General features: G+C 47.6%; 1 protein-coding gene across 1 annotated transcript; it reads right to left on the bottom strand.

Moving 5' to 3' along the window:
* Positions 1 to 13,593: 13,593 nt before the first annotated feature.
* On the bottom strand, positions 13,594 to 16,866 carry LOC135877698 (serum amyloid A protein-like). Its single transcript, XM_065403233.1, has 3 exons — positions 16,764 to 16,866; positions 14,479 to 14,617; positions 13,594 to 13,735 (listed from the first exon to the last, which is right to left on the bottom strand). Exons 1-3 carry the CDS (start codon positions 16,864 to 16,866, stop codon positions 13,594 to 13,596), a joined length of 384 nt encoding a protein of 127 aa, XP_065259305.1.
* Between the last annotated feature and the right edge of the window lie 1,642 nt (positions 16,867 to 18,508).

The raw sequence follows: 18,508 nt of genomic DNA, 5'->3' as shown, positions 1-18,508 counted from the left end.
GCCACACAGGAAAAGCCCCGGGAAAATTTGAATTCCTTTTCCTGTCTGGACAGTTTGAATCTCATTTCCTGTTTGGACAGCGTGGCGAGCTCAGCAGCACTGGCAACGATGCAGAGCTCTCCAGCAGAGATGGCCGTGCAATCCCAGAATAGAAAGAGGGCCCCAGCATGGACTGATCGGGAAGTCTTGGATCTCATCGCTGTGTGGGGCGATGAGTCCGTGCTTTCCGAGCTGCGCTCCAAAAGAAGGAATGCAAAGATCTACGAGAAGATCTCTAAAGCCATGGCAGAGAGAGGATACAGCCGGGATGCAACGCAGTGCCGCGTGAAAATCAAGGAGCTGAGACAAGGCTACCAAAAAACCAAAGAAGCAAACGGACGCTCCGGATCCCAGCCCCACACATCCCATTTCTACGAGGCACTGCATTCCATCCTAGGTGCGGCCGCCACCACTACCCCACCACTGACCGTGGACTCTGAGGATGGGATATTGTCCACGGCCGGTTCCTCGTCGGAAATGTTAGCGGACGGGGAAGATGAGGAAGGAGATGAGGAGGACGAGGCAGTCGACAGCGCTTGCACCGCTGATTTCCCCGACAGCCAGGAGCTCTTCATCACCCTTACCGAGATCCCCTACCAACCGTCCCCATCCGTTACCCCGGACACCGAATCAGGGGAAGGATCAAGCAGTAAGTGCTTTAAACATCTAAACATTTATTTTTAACATAACTGGAATATTTATATTATTAACAATGGGGTTTTCATTCAGTCATTTAAACATATAAACTTTTATTTGTAACACAACAGGAATATTTATAATATCAACAATTGGTTGTTCATGATTTCTTTGCCTTAGGCAACTATTTAGTCCCAACTATGTAAAAAAAATCAAATAATGTCCGGATTTTCATGATTAGGCAACCACAGGACGCTCCACTCTGTAGTCCCTTCCAGTACAGCTACACCAAAATACGGTCTATATGTCCGGGAATTGACACAAAATCCTCATGGGAGATCTTAGCATAGTTCTCCTGGAGGTAGTGCTCAAGCCTGTGCATCAGGTTCCTTGGCAGGGCGATCTTGTTAGGTCCACCATGGTACGACACGTTCCCACGCCATGACTCTATCAAGTAGTCTGGGATCATAGCACGGCAGAGCATGGCGGCATACGGCCCTGGTTTCTGCATGCTCTCCCGAAGCATCCGTTCCCTGTCGCTCTCCGAGATCCTCATCAGCGTGATGTCGCACATGACGCCCTGCTTTGAATTAGGGAGGGGAATGTTAGTATTGGGACTGCTTTACAGCCACGCGGTGGAGGCGGCAGAGGGGCAGCATACAGGGATCTTTCCCTGGGACAGCCGCGAGGTGGTGGGACAGGGGCAGAGCTCATGCTTCCCTGATTGCTGCCAGCAGAGACTGGCATTGCTTTCAATGCGAAAGGAGCCCAGTGCTACTATTAAAGTTTAAAGCTGCCACAAGTCTACGGCTTACCATGTTTGCCTGCTACAAAAGTTCAGGTGTCCTGCCCCGCTTCTCAGATCGCAACTGCAAGACCCCAGGCACTGAAGGCGAGGGCCGAAAATTCGACCTTGTCCTGAGTGCGCATGTGAGAGGTGCAGTGCATGGTCTTGTTCACAGAGAAAGACTATGTTCTTTGTTCACAACTTCATTTATCTGTCTCAGGAATTCACTCCCTTTTTCCCATTCTCACAGACACATCTGCGACTGTCTCCCAACCCAGCCTGGCATCACACTCCCAGAGGCTAGCGCAGATTAGGAGGAGGAAGAAGAAGACGCGTGAGGACATGTTCTCAGAACTAATGGACTGCTCAAGAGCCCAGGCAGCCCAGCAGACACAGTGGAGGGAGAACATGTCCCAAATGCACCGAGCAATCATGGAACGGGAGGAGAGGTGGCGTCAGGAAGACCAGCAGGCGACTCAAACGCTGCTTGGACTAATGAGGGAGCAAACGGACACGCTCCGGCGCCTTGTGGATGTTCTGCAAGACCGGAGGCAGGAGGACAGAGCCCCGCTGCAGTCTATCTCTAACCGCCCTCCCCCGCCACAAAGTCCCACACCCCCCTCACCCAAAGTCCAAAGAAGGAGGGGCGGCAAGGGCCGTTAAAACTTTCATTCAACCCCTGCAGACTGCTGTAGCACTAGAAGGCTCTCGTTCCCCAAAGTTTGAAAAGTCCTTTCCTACCCACCTCACACAAGCCCCCGTCCAAGTTTCCCCCCCCCCTTTTCATGTGCGGTTCATAATAAAATATTCGTTTCTCTTAAGTACTGTTTCCAAGATTTTCTGTTAGAGGAGAGTCTGTCTGAAGGGGGGGAAGGGGTTTGGTAATTGGACAGGACAGTCACCTTTAGCAGGGTACAGAGGCGGGGGCAGGTCCAGCATCAGGACACATACACAGTGCAGTCACCAGTTACCCTGGTCAGTCTGGGAGGTGGTTTTCATGTTCTGGGGGGCGGGGGGGGGTGATCTGTGACTTTGTGGCAGGGGAGGGCAGTTAGAGATCTTATGCCGCGGTCCTTATCCTGGATCACAGAGCCACGCAGCAGGGGGTTTGTAACCCTCCGCCCCCTGCCAGAAAGTCACTTGGCCGACACATACACGCAGTCCCGCCCAGGACTGCTGGCAGGCTCCGTTGAAACAACCAGTCCACCACTGCGGAGCCTGTCATTCCCGGAGTTTAGAAGCATCATTTGCATCAGAACACTAAACCCGCCCCCCGCCACAGTCTGCGTCCCCGGTTTAAAACATTCCCGCGAAAACAGTAATAAAGACAACGTTGTTCATTAACAAAACGGAACAGATTTTATTTTTTGGGAAGGTGGTGAAGGGGGTATGTAACTTGGAAGGATGGTCAACAGTAACTGGGTAAAGAAACGGGGGCAGGTTCAGCATCTGTGTCCACAAACTTAACAGTCACTGGATACCCTGCTCAGTCAGGAACCTAGCTTTCAAAGCCTCCCGGATGCACAGCGCGTCCCGCTGGGATCTTCTAATCACCCGGCTGTCTGGCTGGGCGTAATCAGCAGCCAGGCTATTTGCCTCAACCTCCCACCCCGCCATAAAAGTCTCTCCCTTGCTCTCACACAGATTGTGGAGCACACAGCAAGCAGCTATCACAATGGGGATATTGGTTTCGCTGAGATCACAGCGAGTGAGTAAGCTTCTCCATCTCCCCTTGAGACGGCCAAAGGCACACTCCACCACCATTCTGCACTTGCTCAAACGGTAGTTGAACAGTTCTTTTTCTGAGTCCAAGGCGCCAGTATAGGGCTTCATGAGCCAGGGCATTAGCGGGTATGCAGGGTCCCCGAGGATCACTGTAGGCATCTCCACATCCCCAAGACTTATTTTGTGGTCCGGGAAGTAAAGACCTTCCTGCAGCCGTCTAAACAGACCAGAGTTCCTGAACACGTGAGCGTCATGAACCTTGCCCGGCCATCCAACGTTGATGTTTGTAAAACGTCCCCTGTGGTCCACCAGTGCTTGCAGCACCATTGAAAAGTAGCCCTTTCTGTTAATGTACTGGCTGGCCTGGTGGTCCGGTCCCAGGATAGGGATGTGAGTCCCATCTATAGCCCCACCGCAGTTTGGGAATCCCATCGCGGCAAAGCCATCTATGATGAGCTCCACGTTTCCCAGGGACACTACCTTTGATAGCAGTACCTTGACCATTGCCTTGGCTACTTGCATGACAACAACCCCCACGGTAGATTTGCCCACACCAAAGTGGTTCGCGACTGACCGGTAGCTGTCCGGCGTTGCAAGCTTCCAGAGGGCTATGGCCACTCGCTTCTGGACAGTCAGGGCTGCTCGCATCCGGGTGTCCTTGCGCTTCAGGGCAGGGGACAGCAACTCACAAAGTTCGAGACTTTGTCTTCACTACCCGCCGATCCGGCGGGTAGCAATCGGTCTATCGGGGATCGACTTACCGCGTCTAGTGAAGACGCGGTAAAATCGATCCCTGATCGCTCTGCCGTCGACTCCGGAAATCCACCTCGGCAAGAGGCGGCAGCGGAGTCGGCGGCAGCGGTCGACTTTCCCACGTCCTCACCGCCAGGTAAGCCGACCTAAAATACGCAACTTCAGCTACGGTATTCACGTAGCTGAAGTTGCGTATCTTAGGTCGGACCCCCGCTGCAGTGTAGACCTAGCCCGAGGAAAGTCCCCTTCCGCATGCGAAAGTTTCGCAGCCACTGGGATTCATCCCAGACCTGAAGCACTATGCGGTCCCACCAGTCCGTGCTTGTTTCCAGGGCCCAGAATTGCCGTTCCACAATATCCACAAGACCCATTGCCACCGTGATGTCCTCGGCGCTGGGTCTCGTGGTTTCTGACAGCTCTGTGCTACTCTCCGACTTCAGGCCCTCACGGTGGTGCCGTAGCCTCCTCTCCTGATTTCTCTGCATCTGCCTCTGGTAAAGGTGGATGAGAAGCTGCGAGGCGTTGAGAACGGCCACAACTGCAGCGATGGTCGCAGCGGGATCCATGCTCGCACTGCTGTGGCGTCCGCGCTGTCACTGATCAGAAAAGTGCGCGAACTGATTTCCCGCCGGCGCTTTCAGGGAGGGAGGGAGGGCGGGAGTGACGGACGGATGACGACAGGTACCCAAAAGCACCCTCGACACATTTTTTTACCCAGAAGGCATTTGTGGCTCGACCCAGAATTCCAATGGGCAGCGGGGACTGCGGGAACTGTGGGATAGCTGCCCACAGTGCACCGCTTCCAATGTCGACGCTTGCCCCGTTAGTGTGGACTCACAAACTCTCACAAAGTCGAATTACTGTCCTTAGTGTGGACACACACGTTCGACTTTGTAATATCGATTCCACATATTCGATTTAAGTGAAATCGAACTACTCTTGTAGTGTAGACATACCCCTAGTCTGACCTCCTATATATCATAGGCCACCATCACCACCCAGCACCTGAACACTAAACCCAACAACCAAAATTTGACAAAAAATTTACAGCCCATAAGTGACTAGACTATTATGTGCCACATACAGAGAACAGGAAAGACGAGGTGTACCAGTGCCCGAGGCCCCTGAAATGGGAAGGAAATAAATCAATTACGTGAGATTATACTTAGATAAACCTGGCAAGTGACCCTAATCCACATGCTGCTGAGAAAGGAAAAATCCCCCAAGGCCACTGCCAATATAACCTGTAGGGAAATTCCGTCCTGACCCCACATATAGCAATCAATTAGACCCTGAGCATGGGAGCAAGAACTAGCCAGCCACGCACCTGAGAGAGAGAATGTTTGGTGCCACCTCAGAGTCCTGGCCCTCCCCGTCCAGTATCCTATCTCCAGCCCTGGTCATCCCTGTGGCTTCGAAGGAAGGTAATAAAAAAAAAAAAAGGGAAAAAAAACCCCTTCCAGAATACGGGGGGGGGGGGGGGGGGAGCAGGAAATCCCTTTCTGATCCCTGCTAGTGGCTGACTAAAACCCTGAAGCATGAGCTTTTAGGAACATAAGACATAAACCAGAAGTAAACCCCAGGCTCTTGAGCCTTAACCCCCTAATCACAATCAACTCTGTTATACAATTACACTCATACATTTCTCCAGCACTTTCTTAAAACTAATTGAGTTGGCTGCCCCCACAACTCCTACTGCGGTGCTGTTCCCACCCCTCTGATGACTAGAAACATTAGTCTAATTTCCAGCCTCAATTTGTTCATGGACCGTTTATATCCATTTATTGTTGCACCAAAGTTGTCCGTTAGCTAAAACAGCTCTTCATCCTCCCTTGTATTGACCCCACTAAGGCATTCATAGTGAGCAATCATATTGCAGGTCACTCACTGAGGAGGTCACTTTCTCTCCATGTTACAACACCATTATTTAACCTGCAGGCCAACTGTTAACACAGAGAGAGCTCAGTACCTAAGAGTGTCCCCAGCATGTCTTCTGAGACCGAGGAATGGTACTTATCATAGAAGATTAGGGTTGGAAGAGACCTCAGGAGGTCATCTAGTCCAACTCCCTGCTCAAAGCAGGACCAATACCAACTAAATCATCCCAGCCAGTGCTTTGTCAAGCCAGGCCTTAAAAACCTCTAAGGATGGAGATTCCACCACCTCCCTAGGTAACCCATTCCAGTGCTTCACCACCCTCCTAGTGAAATAGTGTTTCCTAACAGGGCCGCCCAGAGGATTCAGGGGGCCTGGGGCAAAGCAATTTCGGGGGCCCCTTCCATAAAAAAAAGTTGCAATATTATAGAATACTATATTCTTGTGGGGGCCCCTGCGGGCCCGGGACCTGGGGCAAATTGCCCCATTTGCCCCCCCCCCCCTCTGGGCGGCCCTGTTTCCTAATAGCCAACCTAGACCTCCACCTCTGCAACTTGAGACCATTGCTCCTTGTTCCATCATCTGCCACCACTGAGAACAGCCAAGCTCCATCCTCTTTGGAACCCCCCTTCAGGTAGTTGAAGGCTGCTATCAAATCCCCCCCTCACTCTTCTCTTCTGCAGACTAAACAAGCCCATTTCCCTCAGCCTCTCCTCATAAGTCATGTGCCCCAGCCCCCTGATCATTTTCATTGCCTTCTGCTGGACTCTCTCCAATTTGTCCATATCCTTTCTGTAGTGGGGGGGCCAAAACTGGACGCTGTACTCCAGATGTGACCTCACCAGTGCCGAATAGAGGGGAATAATCACTTCCCTCGATCTGCTGGCAACACTCCTACTAATGCAGCCCAATATGCCGTTAGCCTTCTTGGCAACAAGGGCACACTGCTGACTCATATTCAGCTTCTCATCCACTGTAATCCTCAAGTCCTTTTCTGCAGAACTGCTGCTTAGCCAGTCGGTCCCCAGCCTTAGCGGTGCATGGGATTCTTCTGTCCTAAGTGAAGGACTCCGCACTTGTCCTCGTTGAACCTCATGAGATTTCTTTTGGCCCAATCCTCCAATTTGTCTAGGTCACTCTGGACCCTATCCCTACACTCCAGTATATCTACACTCCAGCAGATCGAGGGACATGATCATTCCCCTCTATTCGACATTGGTGAGGCCTCATCTGAAGTCCTGTGTCCAGTTTTGGGCCCCACACTACAAGAAGGATGTGGAAAAATTGGAAAGAGTCCAGCGAGGGCAACAAAAATGATTAGGGGGCTGAAGCACATGACTTATGAGGAGAGGCTGAGGGAACTGGGATAGTTTAGTCAGCAGAAGAGAAGAACGAGGGGGGATTTGATAGCTGCTTTCAACTACCTGAAAGGGGGTTCCAAAGAGGATGGATTTAGACTATTCTCAGTGGTACCAGATGACAGAACAAGAAGTAATGGTCTCAAGTTGCAGTGGGGGAGGTTTAGGTTGGATATTAGGAAAAACGTTTTCACTAGGAGGGTGGTGAAGCACTGGAATGGGTTACGTAGGGAGGTGGTGGAATCTCCTTCCTTAGTGGTTTTTAAGGTAGGGTGACCAGATGTCCCAATTTTATAGGGACAGTCCAGATATTTGGGGCTCTCTCTTTCATAGGTGCCTATTACCCCCCACCCTCTGCCCCGATTTTTCACACTTGTTATCTGGTCACCCTATTTTAAGGTCAGTCTTGACAAAGCCCTGGCTGGGATGATTTAGTTGGGAATTGGTCCTGCTTTGAGCAGGGGGTTGGACTAGATGACCTCCTGAGGTCCCTTCGAACCCTGATATTCTATGATTCTACCTCCCCCCGAGCTTAGTGTCATCTGCCAACTTGCTGAGGGTGCAATCCGTCCCATCATCCAGATCATTAATAAAGAAGTTGAACAAAACCGGCCCTAGGACCGACCCATGGGGCACTCCACTTGATACCGGCTGCCAACTAGACATTGAGCCATTGATCACTACCCATTGAGCCCAACAATCTAGACAGCTTTCTATCCACCTTACAGTCCATTCATCCAGCTCATACTTCTTTAACTTCCTGGCAAGAATACTGTGGGAGACTGTATCAAAAGCTTTGCTAAAGTCAAGATAGAGCACGTCCACTGCTTTCCCCATATCCGCAGAGCCAGTTATCTCCTCATAGAAGGCAATCAGGTTGGTCAGGCACGACTTGCCCTTGGTGAATCCATGTTGACTGTTCCTGATCACCTTCTTCTCCTCCAAGTGCTTCAAAATGGTTTCCTTGAGGACCTGCTCCATGATTTTTCCAGGAACTGAGGTGAGACTGACTGGTCTGTAGTTCCCTGGGTTCTCCTTCTTCCCTTTCTTAACTATAGGGAAAACTATATAAGGGCACTATATTTGCCTTTTTCCAATCGTCAGGGACCTCCCCTGATTGCCACGAGTTTTCAAAAATAATGGCCAATAGCTCTGCAATCACATCAGCCAATTCCCTCAGCACCCTCGGATGCATTAGATCTGGATCTATCACGCACCTCTATCAGTTTTGTAATGATACTGAACAGCCAATGCTTGCTGTAGACTGTGTTCCCAATGGAATCCCCTGCAGCCTCCTCATCTTCAGCATCACTAGAAGGGGGTGAAGGATTCCAGTCCATTTTTCAGAAATCCAGCACGATCTCTGGACCAGAAGCTTTCCAGAAATCCTGCTTCTCTGGAAAAAAAAAAGATGACTGGGGAGTGACTCCAGGCAAGAGCTGTCCCTGTCCCCACCAAACCACGGAGGGGTCCCCTGCAACCACAACCTGTGTCCCCATCCCCACCATGACATGAACTCCTCATAGCACTAATTCCTCCTTCCACCCCATCTACTCTCTCTAAACCCAGGTCCCTACCCTGCCTGGATACCCTCCTCCACGGGGCACCGGCTCCCCCACCCTCCACCCCACGTACCCAGACCCCACAGCACACACAGCAAACGGGGCACAGGCTCCTCCATCCCATGTAGGCATACCCCACAGCGCACACACCCCACGGGGCACTGGCTCCCCTGCCCTCCCTCCATGTAGCTAGACTCCACAGCACACACAATACATGGCTAACAAGCTTTCCCAGCCCACGTACCCAAGCCCCACAGCGCACACACCCCATGGGGCACCGGCTCCCCCATCCCTCCCTGCCACACATACCCAGACCCCAGAGTGCACACACCCCAAGGAGCACCGGCTCCCCCACCCACCCAGGCAGCCACTGGTCTGAGAGTGCTGGGCTGGGACAGGCGGACTCCGCCCATCGCCTGGCGAGGCAGAGGTGTGCTGGGCACCTGGAGCGAGTTGCAGTCCACTCCCTCCACCCCTCCTCAGGGGCTCATGCCACTGCGGGGACCGGTGCAGCTTCTGCATCAGCCCCACCTGGCTTCGCTGCTCAGCCCCGCGAGTGTGGCTCCTGCCACACTGAGCTCACCTGGCAGCAGGGCCTTATTGAAAAACCTGGGAGGCGGGCGGGCACAAGACCATCCGCCTCTAAAGGCCCCTCCCCCAGCCTTGTGGGAGGGACCACTGGACCCGGGATCCAAATGAATTCTTGGGACAACTAAGGAATAATGGGGATGGGAGTGGAGGCCACAGGTTCAGAACTAGGGAATCCAGAGAGCGACACCGAGCAGAGAACCCCAACAGTGCCCACTGCTCCTCAAAGCTGTCTAAGGAGCCAGCGGATGCTGCCCAGAGGAACTTTGCCCGGATGCATGAGACCAGGGAGAAGCGGAAATAGGCCCCACAGTCACAGAGCACCTCCTTTGTCTAGCATCCTCCTCCTGGTGTTGTAAATGGCCACTTTGGCCAGTGCCAGGAGGAGGTTGACGAGGAGGTCTCGCAACTTCGTGGGGCCACGGGCAGTATGTGAATATATGAAGAGGGGTGGGGAAAACTGCAGCCAGAACCTCAACAGGAGGTTCTGGAGGAGCCAGAATAGGGGCAGCAACCTGGCACATTCGAGATAAGTGTGCGCCAGTGTGACGTTATTGATATAATCTGGGACCATATCGATTATTGTTGCAACCAAGGTCCTGTAATGGCACCCAAATCTTGTATAAAGGGGGTCAAATGGGGTGTCTAAGACAAGGTTATGGTTTACTGGTTATGATTATGCTGTCTATATGTGTGTATCAGTGTTATAGTTGAAGTTATGAATATTGGCTCTATACTGTCTGTATGGCAAATTTATGCTATGCTGCTGGGTGACATCCCAGACAAACTGGTGTTAGCTCTGCCTAGCCTGCTTGATGGCCCATTAAGGACCATCAGCTATACAATGGACCCATTGAGAGAAGGCAAATATGCCTTGAGACTCAGCAAAGTATGCAGGAACTTGCCCATATGACTCCAGACTCCATTTTGCTGTAATTGTCCACAGTAAGAACAAAGAGGTGTTCTTACACCTGGAAAAGACTATAAAAGGCTGATGCCTCATCTCCATCTTGTCTTCAATCCTGCTTCATACCTCTGGAGGAACTTTGCTACAAGCTGAAGCTTTGAACAAAGGACTGAGGACCCATCCCAGCGGGGGATGTATTCCAGAGACTTGATTTGAACCTGCAGTTTATTCTATCGCTGCTGCAAGCCTGAACCAAGAACTTTGCCATTACTGTATGTAATTGATTCCATTTAACCAATTCTAACTCTCATCTCTATCTTTTTCCTTTTATGAATAAACCTTTAGATTTTAGATTCTAAAGGATTGGCAACAGCGAGATTTGTGGGTAAGATCTGATTTGTATATTGACCTGAGTCTGGGGCTTGGCCCTTTGGGATCAGGAGAACCTTTTTCTTTTACTGGGGTCTTGGTTTTCATAACCATTTGTCCCCATAACGAGTGGCACTGGTGGTAATACTGGGAAACTGGAGTGTCTAAGGAGATTGCTTGTGAGACTTGCAGTTAGCCAGTGGGGTGAGACCGAAGTCCTCTTACCTGGCTGGTTTGGTTTGCTTTAGAGGTGGAAAAACCCCCAGCCTTGGGCTGTAACTGCCCTGTTTGAGCAATTTGTCCTGAGTTGGCACTCTCAGTTGGGTTCCGCCAGAACCGCATTGTCACAGCCAGGTTCTGCCTCACGCTGCAAAAGGGGTAGGTGTCAGGAATGGGGGTGAACCATGCTAGTTACACACCTGTGTTCATGGCTCCATGAAGGAGCCGCCAACCGATATCCCCGGCGGGATGTGGGACAAGGGTGGAATAGAGCCTGCCCCACCAGGGTTCCTCACTGTTTACAGGTGGTAAATAGTCCCGCCACTTGGTATCGGGGCGGGACACGAGGGTGAGGAAGTGAAACATGTGGAGCACGAGTTTGTATAGTTGTTCCCGTAGCACGGTTCGGAAGCGAACCAGCTGCAGGGCGCACAGCCGAGTCGGGGTATAAAGGGGAGGGTGCCGAGGGGGTCGCGGGACAGGGGCCTGATGAAAAGGTCTGGAGGGCCAGGGAGGAGCGGGGAGCACTCTCCCATAGGACCCACTCAATGAAAACCCGAGAGGTGGGCAAGAAGGCTGTCCCCACCTCATGGAGTATGTGCAGGGGGTCTGAAGGGTGGAGATCCCCATGCACCGACCGAGTGCTTGGGGATCCACCCAGTGCCTGCTGTCGTAGTCCAGGAAGTGTCCAATTCTGGTAGTTTCTGCCAGGACCAGCCTCCAGCACAACGAGGTGGTTGTGTAGCAGGGGCACCGTGAGGAGGTCCGCTTCCTTGGTGACCACAACGGACCTGGTCGCCGAGAGCAGCTTCCAGGTCTGGAGGAGGTAGAGGTGCAGCTCGGAGAGATCTCACTGAAGACCCCTTGATAGGCAAAAAAAGAGCTGCAAGTCGTATCGGAGCCCCCGGAGGCAGCGGATTATTGCAACAGGCTCCCCCGTCCCACGTACCCAGACCCCACAGCACACACACACCGCATGGGGCACCGGCTCCGCCACCCTCCACCCCACACACCCCATTGGACACCGGCTGCTCTGCCCCCCACCCCAGTACCGAGACCCCACGGAGAACCGGCTCCCCCATACCACCCAAGTAGCTGCTGGTCTGGGAGTGCCGGCCTAGGGCAGGCGGACTCTGTCCAACACCTGGCGAGGTAGAGGCACAGCGCTGGGGGCCTCCCACAGACAGACGGCCTCAGTCACCCCACAGCGCCCCCAAGCCCTGCCCCCCTAGACAGACAGCCGCCGCAGCCGCCCCACCGCGCCCCCTGCAGCCCTGCCTCCCACAGACAGCGCCTCAGCCACCCCATAGCGCCCCCTGCAGCCCTGCCGCCACCCCACAGTGCCCCCTGCAGCTCTGCCTCCCACAGACAGCTCCTCAACCACCCCACAGCGCCCCCTGGCTCCAACAAATAATAAGATTTGAGGCCTATTGACTATGCATTTTTACCCTAAAAATTTAGGAAAGGCCCAAAAAATTATTTGACCAGCATCACGCTATGAACCCTCCCCCCCCCACTGCATGCTGCAAATTTGTTTGATCTTTGGTTCAAGAGTGGGCCTAGGGGCTAATTATAGAGTTGTTGTAGCTCTAGTGCTCCCTGGCTATTAGAGACACAAGGTGGGTGAGGTAATAATGTCCATTATTGGACCAACTGCTGTTGGGGAAGAGAGTAAAGCTTCTGATTTGCACAGAGCTATTCTTCAGGACTGTTAGGCCAACACGATTTTGAGTTTCTAAGATTCCTCTGTTTTTAAGTGAAGATGTTAGGGTTAAACGCACTACCAGAAAACTGTAATGAGACTGCTGTCAGCTGCCTGGTAACTATCCAAAGACTAGGAAGCATACAACCAGAAAACACTGGTTTCATTTTGATTTGGTTTTGTGCTTCTCCTTTCCTTTACCTTCTTTTCTACTTCAAGTTGTGAGCATTGAGCCTTTTAAACCCTATAATCTTTCCAAGTTTTTATCAATGTACATTAACTAGTCCTGAACTTAGTTTTGCCACCCCTTTCTGATGCTGTTTCCACTCACTCCTGCTCTTCGGCAACAATGGGAAATTTCATCCAGTGATGACTCTGATCCAGCCTTTCTAGCCGGACCTCAGAAGGAACCGAGGTTCTACCCACCTGGCAACAATATATACTTTTAAAACATAAGCACCGTTACTGCTCATTAAAGTGGACCTAGACTCCTAGCACCATGGAAAATGTGTTTTCATCCTTTCATTTAAAATGTTAACTTTCCTCCTGACCTGCCCCAAACATTTATATTTTTGCCATGATACCTAAAACTTTGTATGGTGGTTTTTACGCCCCAAACTAATTAGCCAGGTAGGATGGTCTTATGGTTAGAGGACTGGACTCCATTCCTAGCTCTGCTATAGACTCCCCTATGAAGTTAGGCAAGTCAATTAACATCCTTGTCTGTAAAATGGTTATAACAATAACAAGGAGAATTATCATAATGGATCACAATAGTCCAGTAGCTTGTCTCTGACAGTGGCCAGTGCCCGCTGCTTCACAGGAATATGCAACAAATCCAGTAAAGGACAATCATTAAATAATCTGGAAGAATCTTCCAAATCCCGGGCAGTTAAGGGTTACCTTTGGCCCCAAGTCATGAAGATTTGTGTGTATATTGCTTTTTATCCTTTCTAATGTTGCTGAGGATATTTGTTCATTCACTGAGAGCTTCAGAAATTTAAGATTTTATTTATTGTGGTTTTGCACAACTGGTAGAAAAATGGAACCATTGTAAAGTATTACAGGCTGCATTAGTATTTTGAGGGAAGGCCCTCTGGTCTGTAGCGGTTTGGGTCTCCTCCACTTCTGCCCCATGCATTTGCTTCCTGGTCTTGACGTGTGTCTTCTGCTCCTCTGCCACTAATGCCACCCTGCCAACCTTCCCTAGCATCACTGGAAAAAGGAAACAAAGATTATCTTAGTTTATTATTAAATCTCAATAACTAAATTATTTACTTTTCACTTATCCCCCACAGTTTAATCACGACTTTTCCATAAAACTGAGGACCCGCACAAATACCTCACCAACAGAAGTTGTTCCAATAAAAGATATTAGCTCTCCTACCTTGTCACACACAAACACAGACACAAACCTTAGCCTGTCTGTGAATAGCAGAGGTCATCCCAGAAGTGCATCAGTGCAGCAGTTGTGAATTAAAAAGCTTTCCCATTACTTGCCTCCACTAAGTTCTACCCACTCCTCATAAGCTCCTTTATATCATAGTCATCACGTTCAACAGCAATATTTTAAAATAGTCCTTGTTAGAGGACTACAAGTGAACCTATGATCATAGTTTTCTTGGATGAAATAGCAAGGGCAATATGTACTGGTTCTAGATTAAAGTGAGGTCCTGCAATTATTTAAATTTTAAAAGCCCTCTGGTGAAAACATTGGCCTCCTGGCACATAGTAATGAGATCTGATATCAGAACATATTCAAATAGGTCAGCTCAGAAATCACCTTTACAACTCAAGAATGGGCATGGTCTTCACACTTAGCCAGTTCAGAGGTCAAATAAAAATGTCCTCACTTCAAACAGGACAATAACTAGTTATGAATTACATGTACTGCATAGTAATTTGATTGCATAGCTCTTTACCGACTTGTATCTCATAATCCAAGTAGAATCCATTACCTAATAACTTCTGCTGCCCATTTACCGCCAGGCCCTCTTTGGGCAGCATCATAATTCCCACGAGCATGGAAATATTTATCTGCATTTTTATAATTCGCCTCCCGCATTTCGCTGTATGCACGCCACATATCCCCAGCGCCTGGAGAAGAGAGAAAGGATTATAGAGACACTGCAAATTTAAAACAAAATTTGATGTTATTCCACCCACATTCCTCTGAAGTAGTCAAGCACCATTCTAGTCACTTCACCACTCTGGCTTCCAAGTAAAGTGCTTCTAGAGAAGGCAGAAAGGCTCCTATATACCGCTGAGTAAATACTTCATTTTTTTGTTCAGTAGAAGATCTGAGAAATCCCAAAAAGACTGTTTAGTTTCAAACCCAAACTGATTTGTTATGGTTTTTCTCATCAAAATGAAAAAAATTGTTCAGGTTGATTTGAATAGACATTTTTGCAGCAAAGTGTCAGAATAGGCCACTGTGAAAATTATTAGTTTTGATTTTTGTTTCTAGCCTTAACTATTTGCCAAATTTGACCAAAATTTGCAGTGTCCCCCTGAAATGCATTTTTTGGTGAATTTAATATTTGTCCCTCCAAAAAATTGCCCAACTTTCTTTGGTACCCAGGCCTCCCTTTAGAGATACAGGGATTTGCAGCTATTTATGCTTTATTAACTGTATCTTCCACCAGGTGACATCTTTGGAGGAGGAGATGAAAAGGAGTTCCTTTGAGAAGGATCTCATAAAACCATAGAATCTCCACAAAACTCTGTTGCAATATCTTTGGGGAATTCTTTAGGGGCAAAGAAACCCTCAAATTTCTCTCAGTGCTTTTCTAAGGGTCACCAGGACAATGGAGTAGAGGTGTGATTCCATGTTAGAAGCATCAGTCTCCTTTAGGGCTTTGTTTACATACAGTTTCTGCATCAATGTAACTAAATCTGTTTAGAAACCAATTTAGTTAAATCACTGACACACTTAAGTCCATTTAAACTAAATCCATTTAAGGCATTTGTAGGAGTGTTTATTCCAGGGTTTTGCAGCAATTTAACTAACAATTTCTAAACTGATTTAGACTGGAGACAATTGGGGACAAACTGATGAGAATCTTTAGGCTACGAGTGTACAATGTGAGAACAAGAAATCTGATTTCATAGACGTGAACCTCTATCTACCACTATAGTTTAAAAAATAAACAAAAAAACAACACTTCTTACAGCAAAAGGGAGAGATCATGGAGTATCAACCTAAAAGTTAAAACATGAGGATATTAGGGTCTAAAAAGTGCAATGGCAAATAGGAGACAATAACTAGAATCAAAGATGATGCTGAGTTGTTTCTTGAGACTAAATAAATCATAATAGAAGAAGACTTGGCGGTCCACTATAATGTGATCCACATCTCCATCCACATACCTCTGTGATTGAAAGCATCTCTATTCAGGAAGGGTACTTAAGCACATGCTTAAGATTTCTTAAATAAGGATTGATTTAAGCATGTGCTTAAGTGTTTTTCCTCAGTCAAGACCTAAGGATGTAGTTCTGCAAGGTGTTGAATGCCCTCAACTCACCAGACTGGGAATTAGGGAAGTTCAGCACCTTGCAAAAGATGCTCATTCCTGTAGTGCTGAATCAGGACCCAAGTTATCTGACCCCAGAAACATTTCCGGGAGGGGGAAGGAAAGCTTCTGAAATTATTCAACAAACATTTACAGTATGTTATATTTACTTTACTGGGAATTGGCATACACCTCTCACAAAACTAAGAACTAACAAATAAAAGGTAATCATTAGTTATCAATGCATTTTTATGCCTCCAGATTTTACTAGACCCACTGAGATCCACATCAGGAAGTTGAAACAGTTAAAGTCAGAACATGGTCAGCTGGGTGCACAGGTTGCAGTTAAACATCTTGCTAAATGTTAAATGAACCTTGTCTGGTGAAAATATCTGTTTAATTATAATCCATAGGATTTAGTACAATCTATGGCCCAGACCTGCCATCTGATTTGCTCTGGTTCAGCAGCCTTGTGCTTGGACTCCTAATGAGGGACCTAAAACTGCATCTTTTTAAGGGGTCAGAAAAAAATTCTAATGTATCTTTTTGTGAAGAACTGAGTAAATTTCTTATTTACCAGAATTTATCAAAAATTGTTCTCGAGCTCCTGTCTTTGGCTTGGCTTTGGTTTTTATTAATTAATTTATTTTATTAATAGCTACACCATGCTCCCTGCACATAACTTTTGAGAACAGTTTGGATGAGGAACATGCAGTGAGTAAAAAGCATACCTCGATAAGCATCCCTTATGAATGCTCCAGCATCAGTGAACCAGTTCTGGGCACTGACACACAGTACCAGGGACAACAACAACATGCAGTTGTAGAACTTCATAGTTCACTTATTTAGCCTGCAATAGAAGGAGAGTATATGTCAGAAAACTGGGCAATATTTTAAAGACTCCAGCCATAATGTTCATTCCTCTTATAACCGCTTTAGAGCAGGTACATGGATCAAAAGGATCACACACAATTCAGAAAAGTTACCAAAGTGATGATTTCTACTCAGAAAAATGAAATGCTCTCTGCCACCACAGCATCAGTCTCAGAGCTAAGATGTAAATATAGAAGTTTTAGTTTCTGGTTAACAGTTTCTATATCATAAAAATCACTTGTTCTAAGACAAAAATTGAATACAAAGCAAGGTAAAATGGTATAAATATGAAGTTTCCATTTAGAATTAAACTTACCGGTGCTGTATTGCAAAGCCCCTGAAAAATGGAGTTCTTTCTGGTGGATTCTCACAAGAAAAATGGTACTATATTTATAGGAAGCCTTATCTCAAAGAGCAAATAGGAAATAATTTACAGAAACATGGCTAAATTCAAATTGGGCAATTCTTTGCTTGTTGAATACAAACAAACATTGCTTCTGTTGGGAATTTACTGCAGTAAATTCCCTTATTTCTTCTTGAGGCTTCCTGCTTTCAATTGGTCAATGTCTGTATTGTCTCTTTATAGATCCAAAGATCAATTACTTAACCAATGCCTAATATGATGAAATGTCCAACATTTACTGGAAGTTGCAGGCAGTCACTTTTTCTGACTTGCTTCTATTTTTTTTAATTAGTGAAATGAGTAATGCTTTATATGAGATTTTTATGCACTAGTTTTAAGTAATCATCTTGCATGTACCATAAACGCCAAATCAGTTTTATCCTTATGTATAATTGTTTGTACAGTGCCTAGCCAATGGGTCCTGGTCCATGACTTTGGCTTCAAGAGGCTATGGTAATAGAAATAAATAATAAAACTTAAATTATCAGAGCTGGTCAGAAATGGGATGTCATCTTTGCAGACATTTTCATTTTTCCCCCTTTTAAATTTAGATGGAAATTTGTCAAAATTTTGAATTTTGAGTAACATCAACTAGCTTTTATTACCACCATTATGATCTCTAAAGGGAGAAGTTAATTTGTCTGAGTAGTGGTTAACTTATTGTGTAGCTTTGTTGGCAAGATCTAAGCCATAAGCTAGATGCAGTTATATGAAGAGTTACAAAAATATCTTTTAATTCAAAATATTACCTGTGGATTGGAATCATCAGCTCTATCAGTAATTCAGGTTACTTTGTAAAGTGTTTTCATTTGTGAACAATAATCTTAACTATCAAAATTTTATTTAAATGGAGTAAATACGGTTTACATTCATCAGTGCATGGGCGATAATATGTAAAACTCTTATTGATTCTAACTGGAAAAATGCAGGTAAATATCTGCTAGTTCAGGTCCGACTTTGCCCTCCAAAGTTTGCAAAGTAACCAGCAGATCTTGTAAATGGTCAGTGTGGTTCTTATGGGAATGTAATCTGAATAAAGTCATCACGATCAGGAAGGTGTTGTGAAACAGTGCTAAATCAGTCCCGCTCACTAGTCCAACAGAATTCTATGACTTGCAAACAACAAACCGTAGCTGTATTGTTCATGCTCAATGCCCTGTTGACCAATCTGGCTTTGAGCTTTCTGGAAGCTTTTGGAAG

This window comes from Emys orbicularis, chromosome 4, assembly GCF_028017835.1.
Source record: "Emys orbicularis isolate rEmyOrb1 chromosome 4, rEmyOrb1.hap1, whole genome shotgun sequence".
In the NCBI taxonomy this organism is placed as follows: domain Eukaryota; kingdom Metazoa; phylum Chordata; order Testudines; family Emydidae; genus Emys; species Emys orbicularis.
The sequence above is the reverse complement of the archived record's forward strand: the minus strand, read 5'-3'. Positions and strand labels throughout refer to the sequence as shown.

What these genes read in the sequence shown, in the direction of transcription:
- LOC135877698 (XM_065403233.1), bottom strand. Translation starts at nt 16,866, where the DNA reads ATGAAGTTCTACAACTGCATGTTGTTGTTGTCCCTGGTACTGTGTGTC. An exon ending in CATAAGGGATGCTTATCGAG is followed by an intron (nt 14,618 to 16,763) that starts GTATGCTTTTTA and finishes TCTCTTCTCCAG; the next exon opens with GCGCTGGGGATATGTGGCGT. An exon ending in TGGGCAGCAGAAGTTATTAG is followed by an intron (nt 13,736 to 14,478) that starts GTAATGGATTCT and finishes TCCTTTTTCCAG; the next exon opens with TGATGCTAGGGAAGGTTGGC.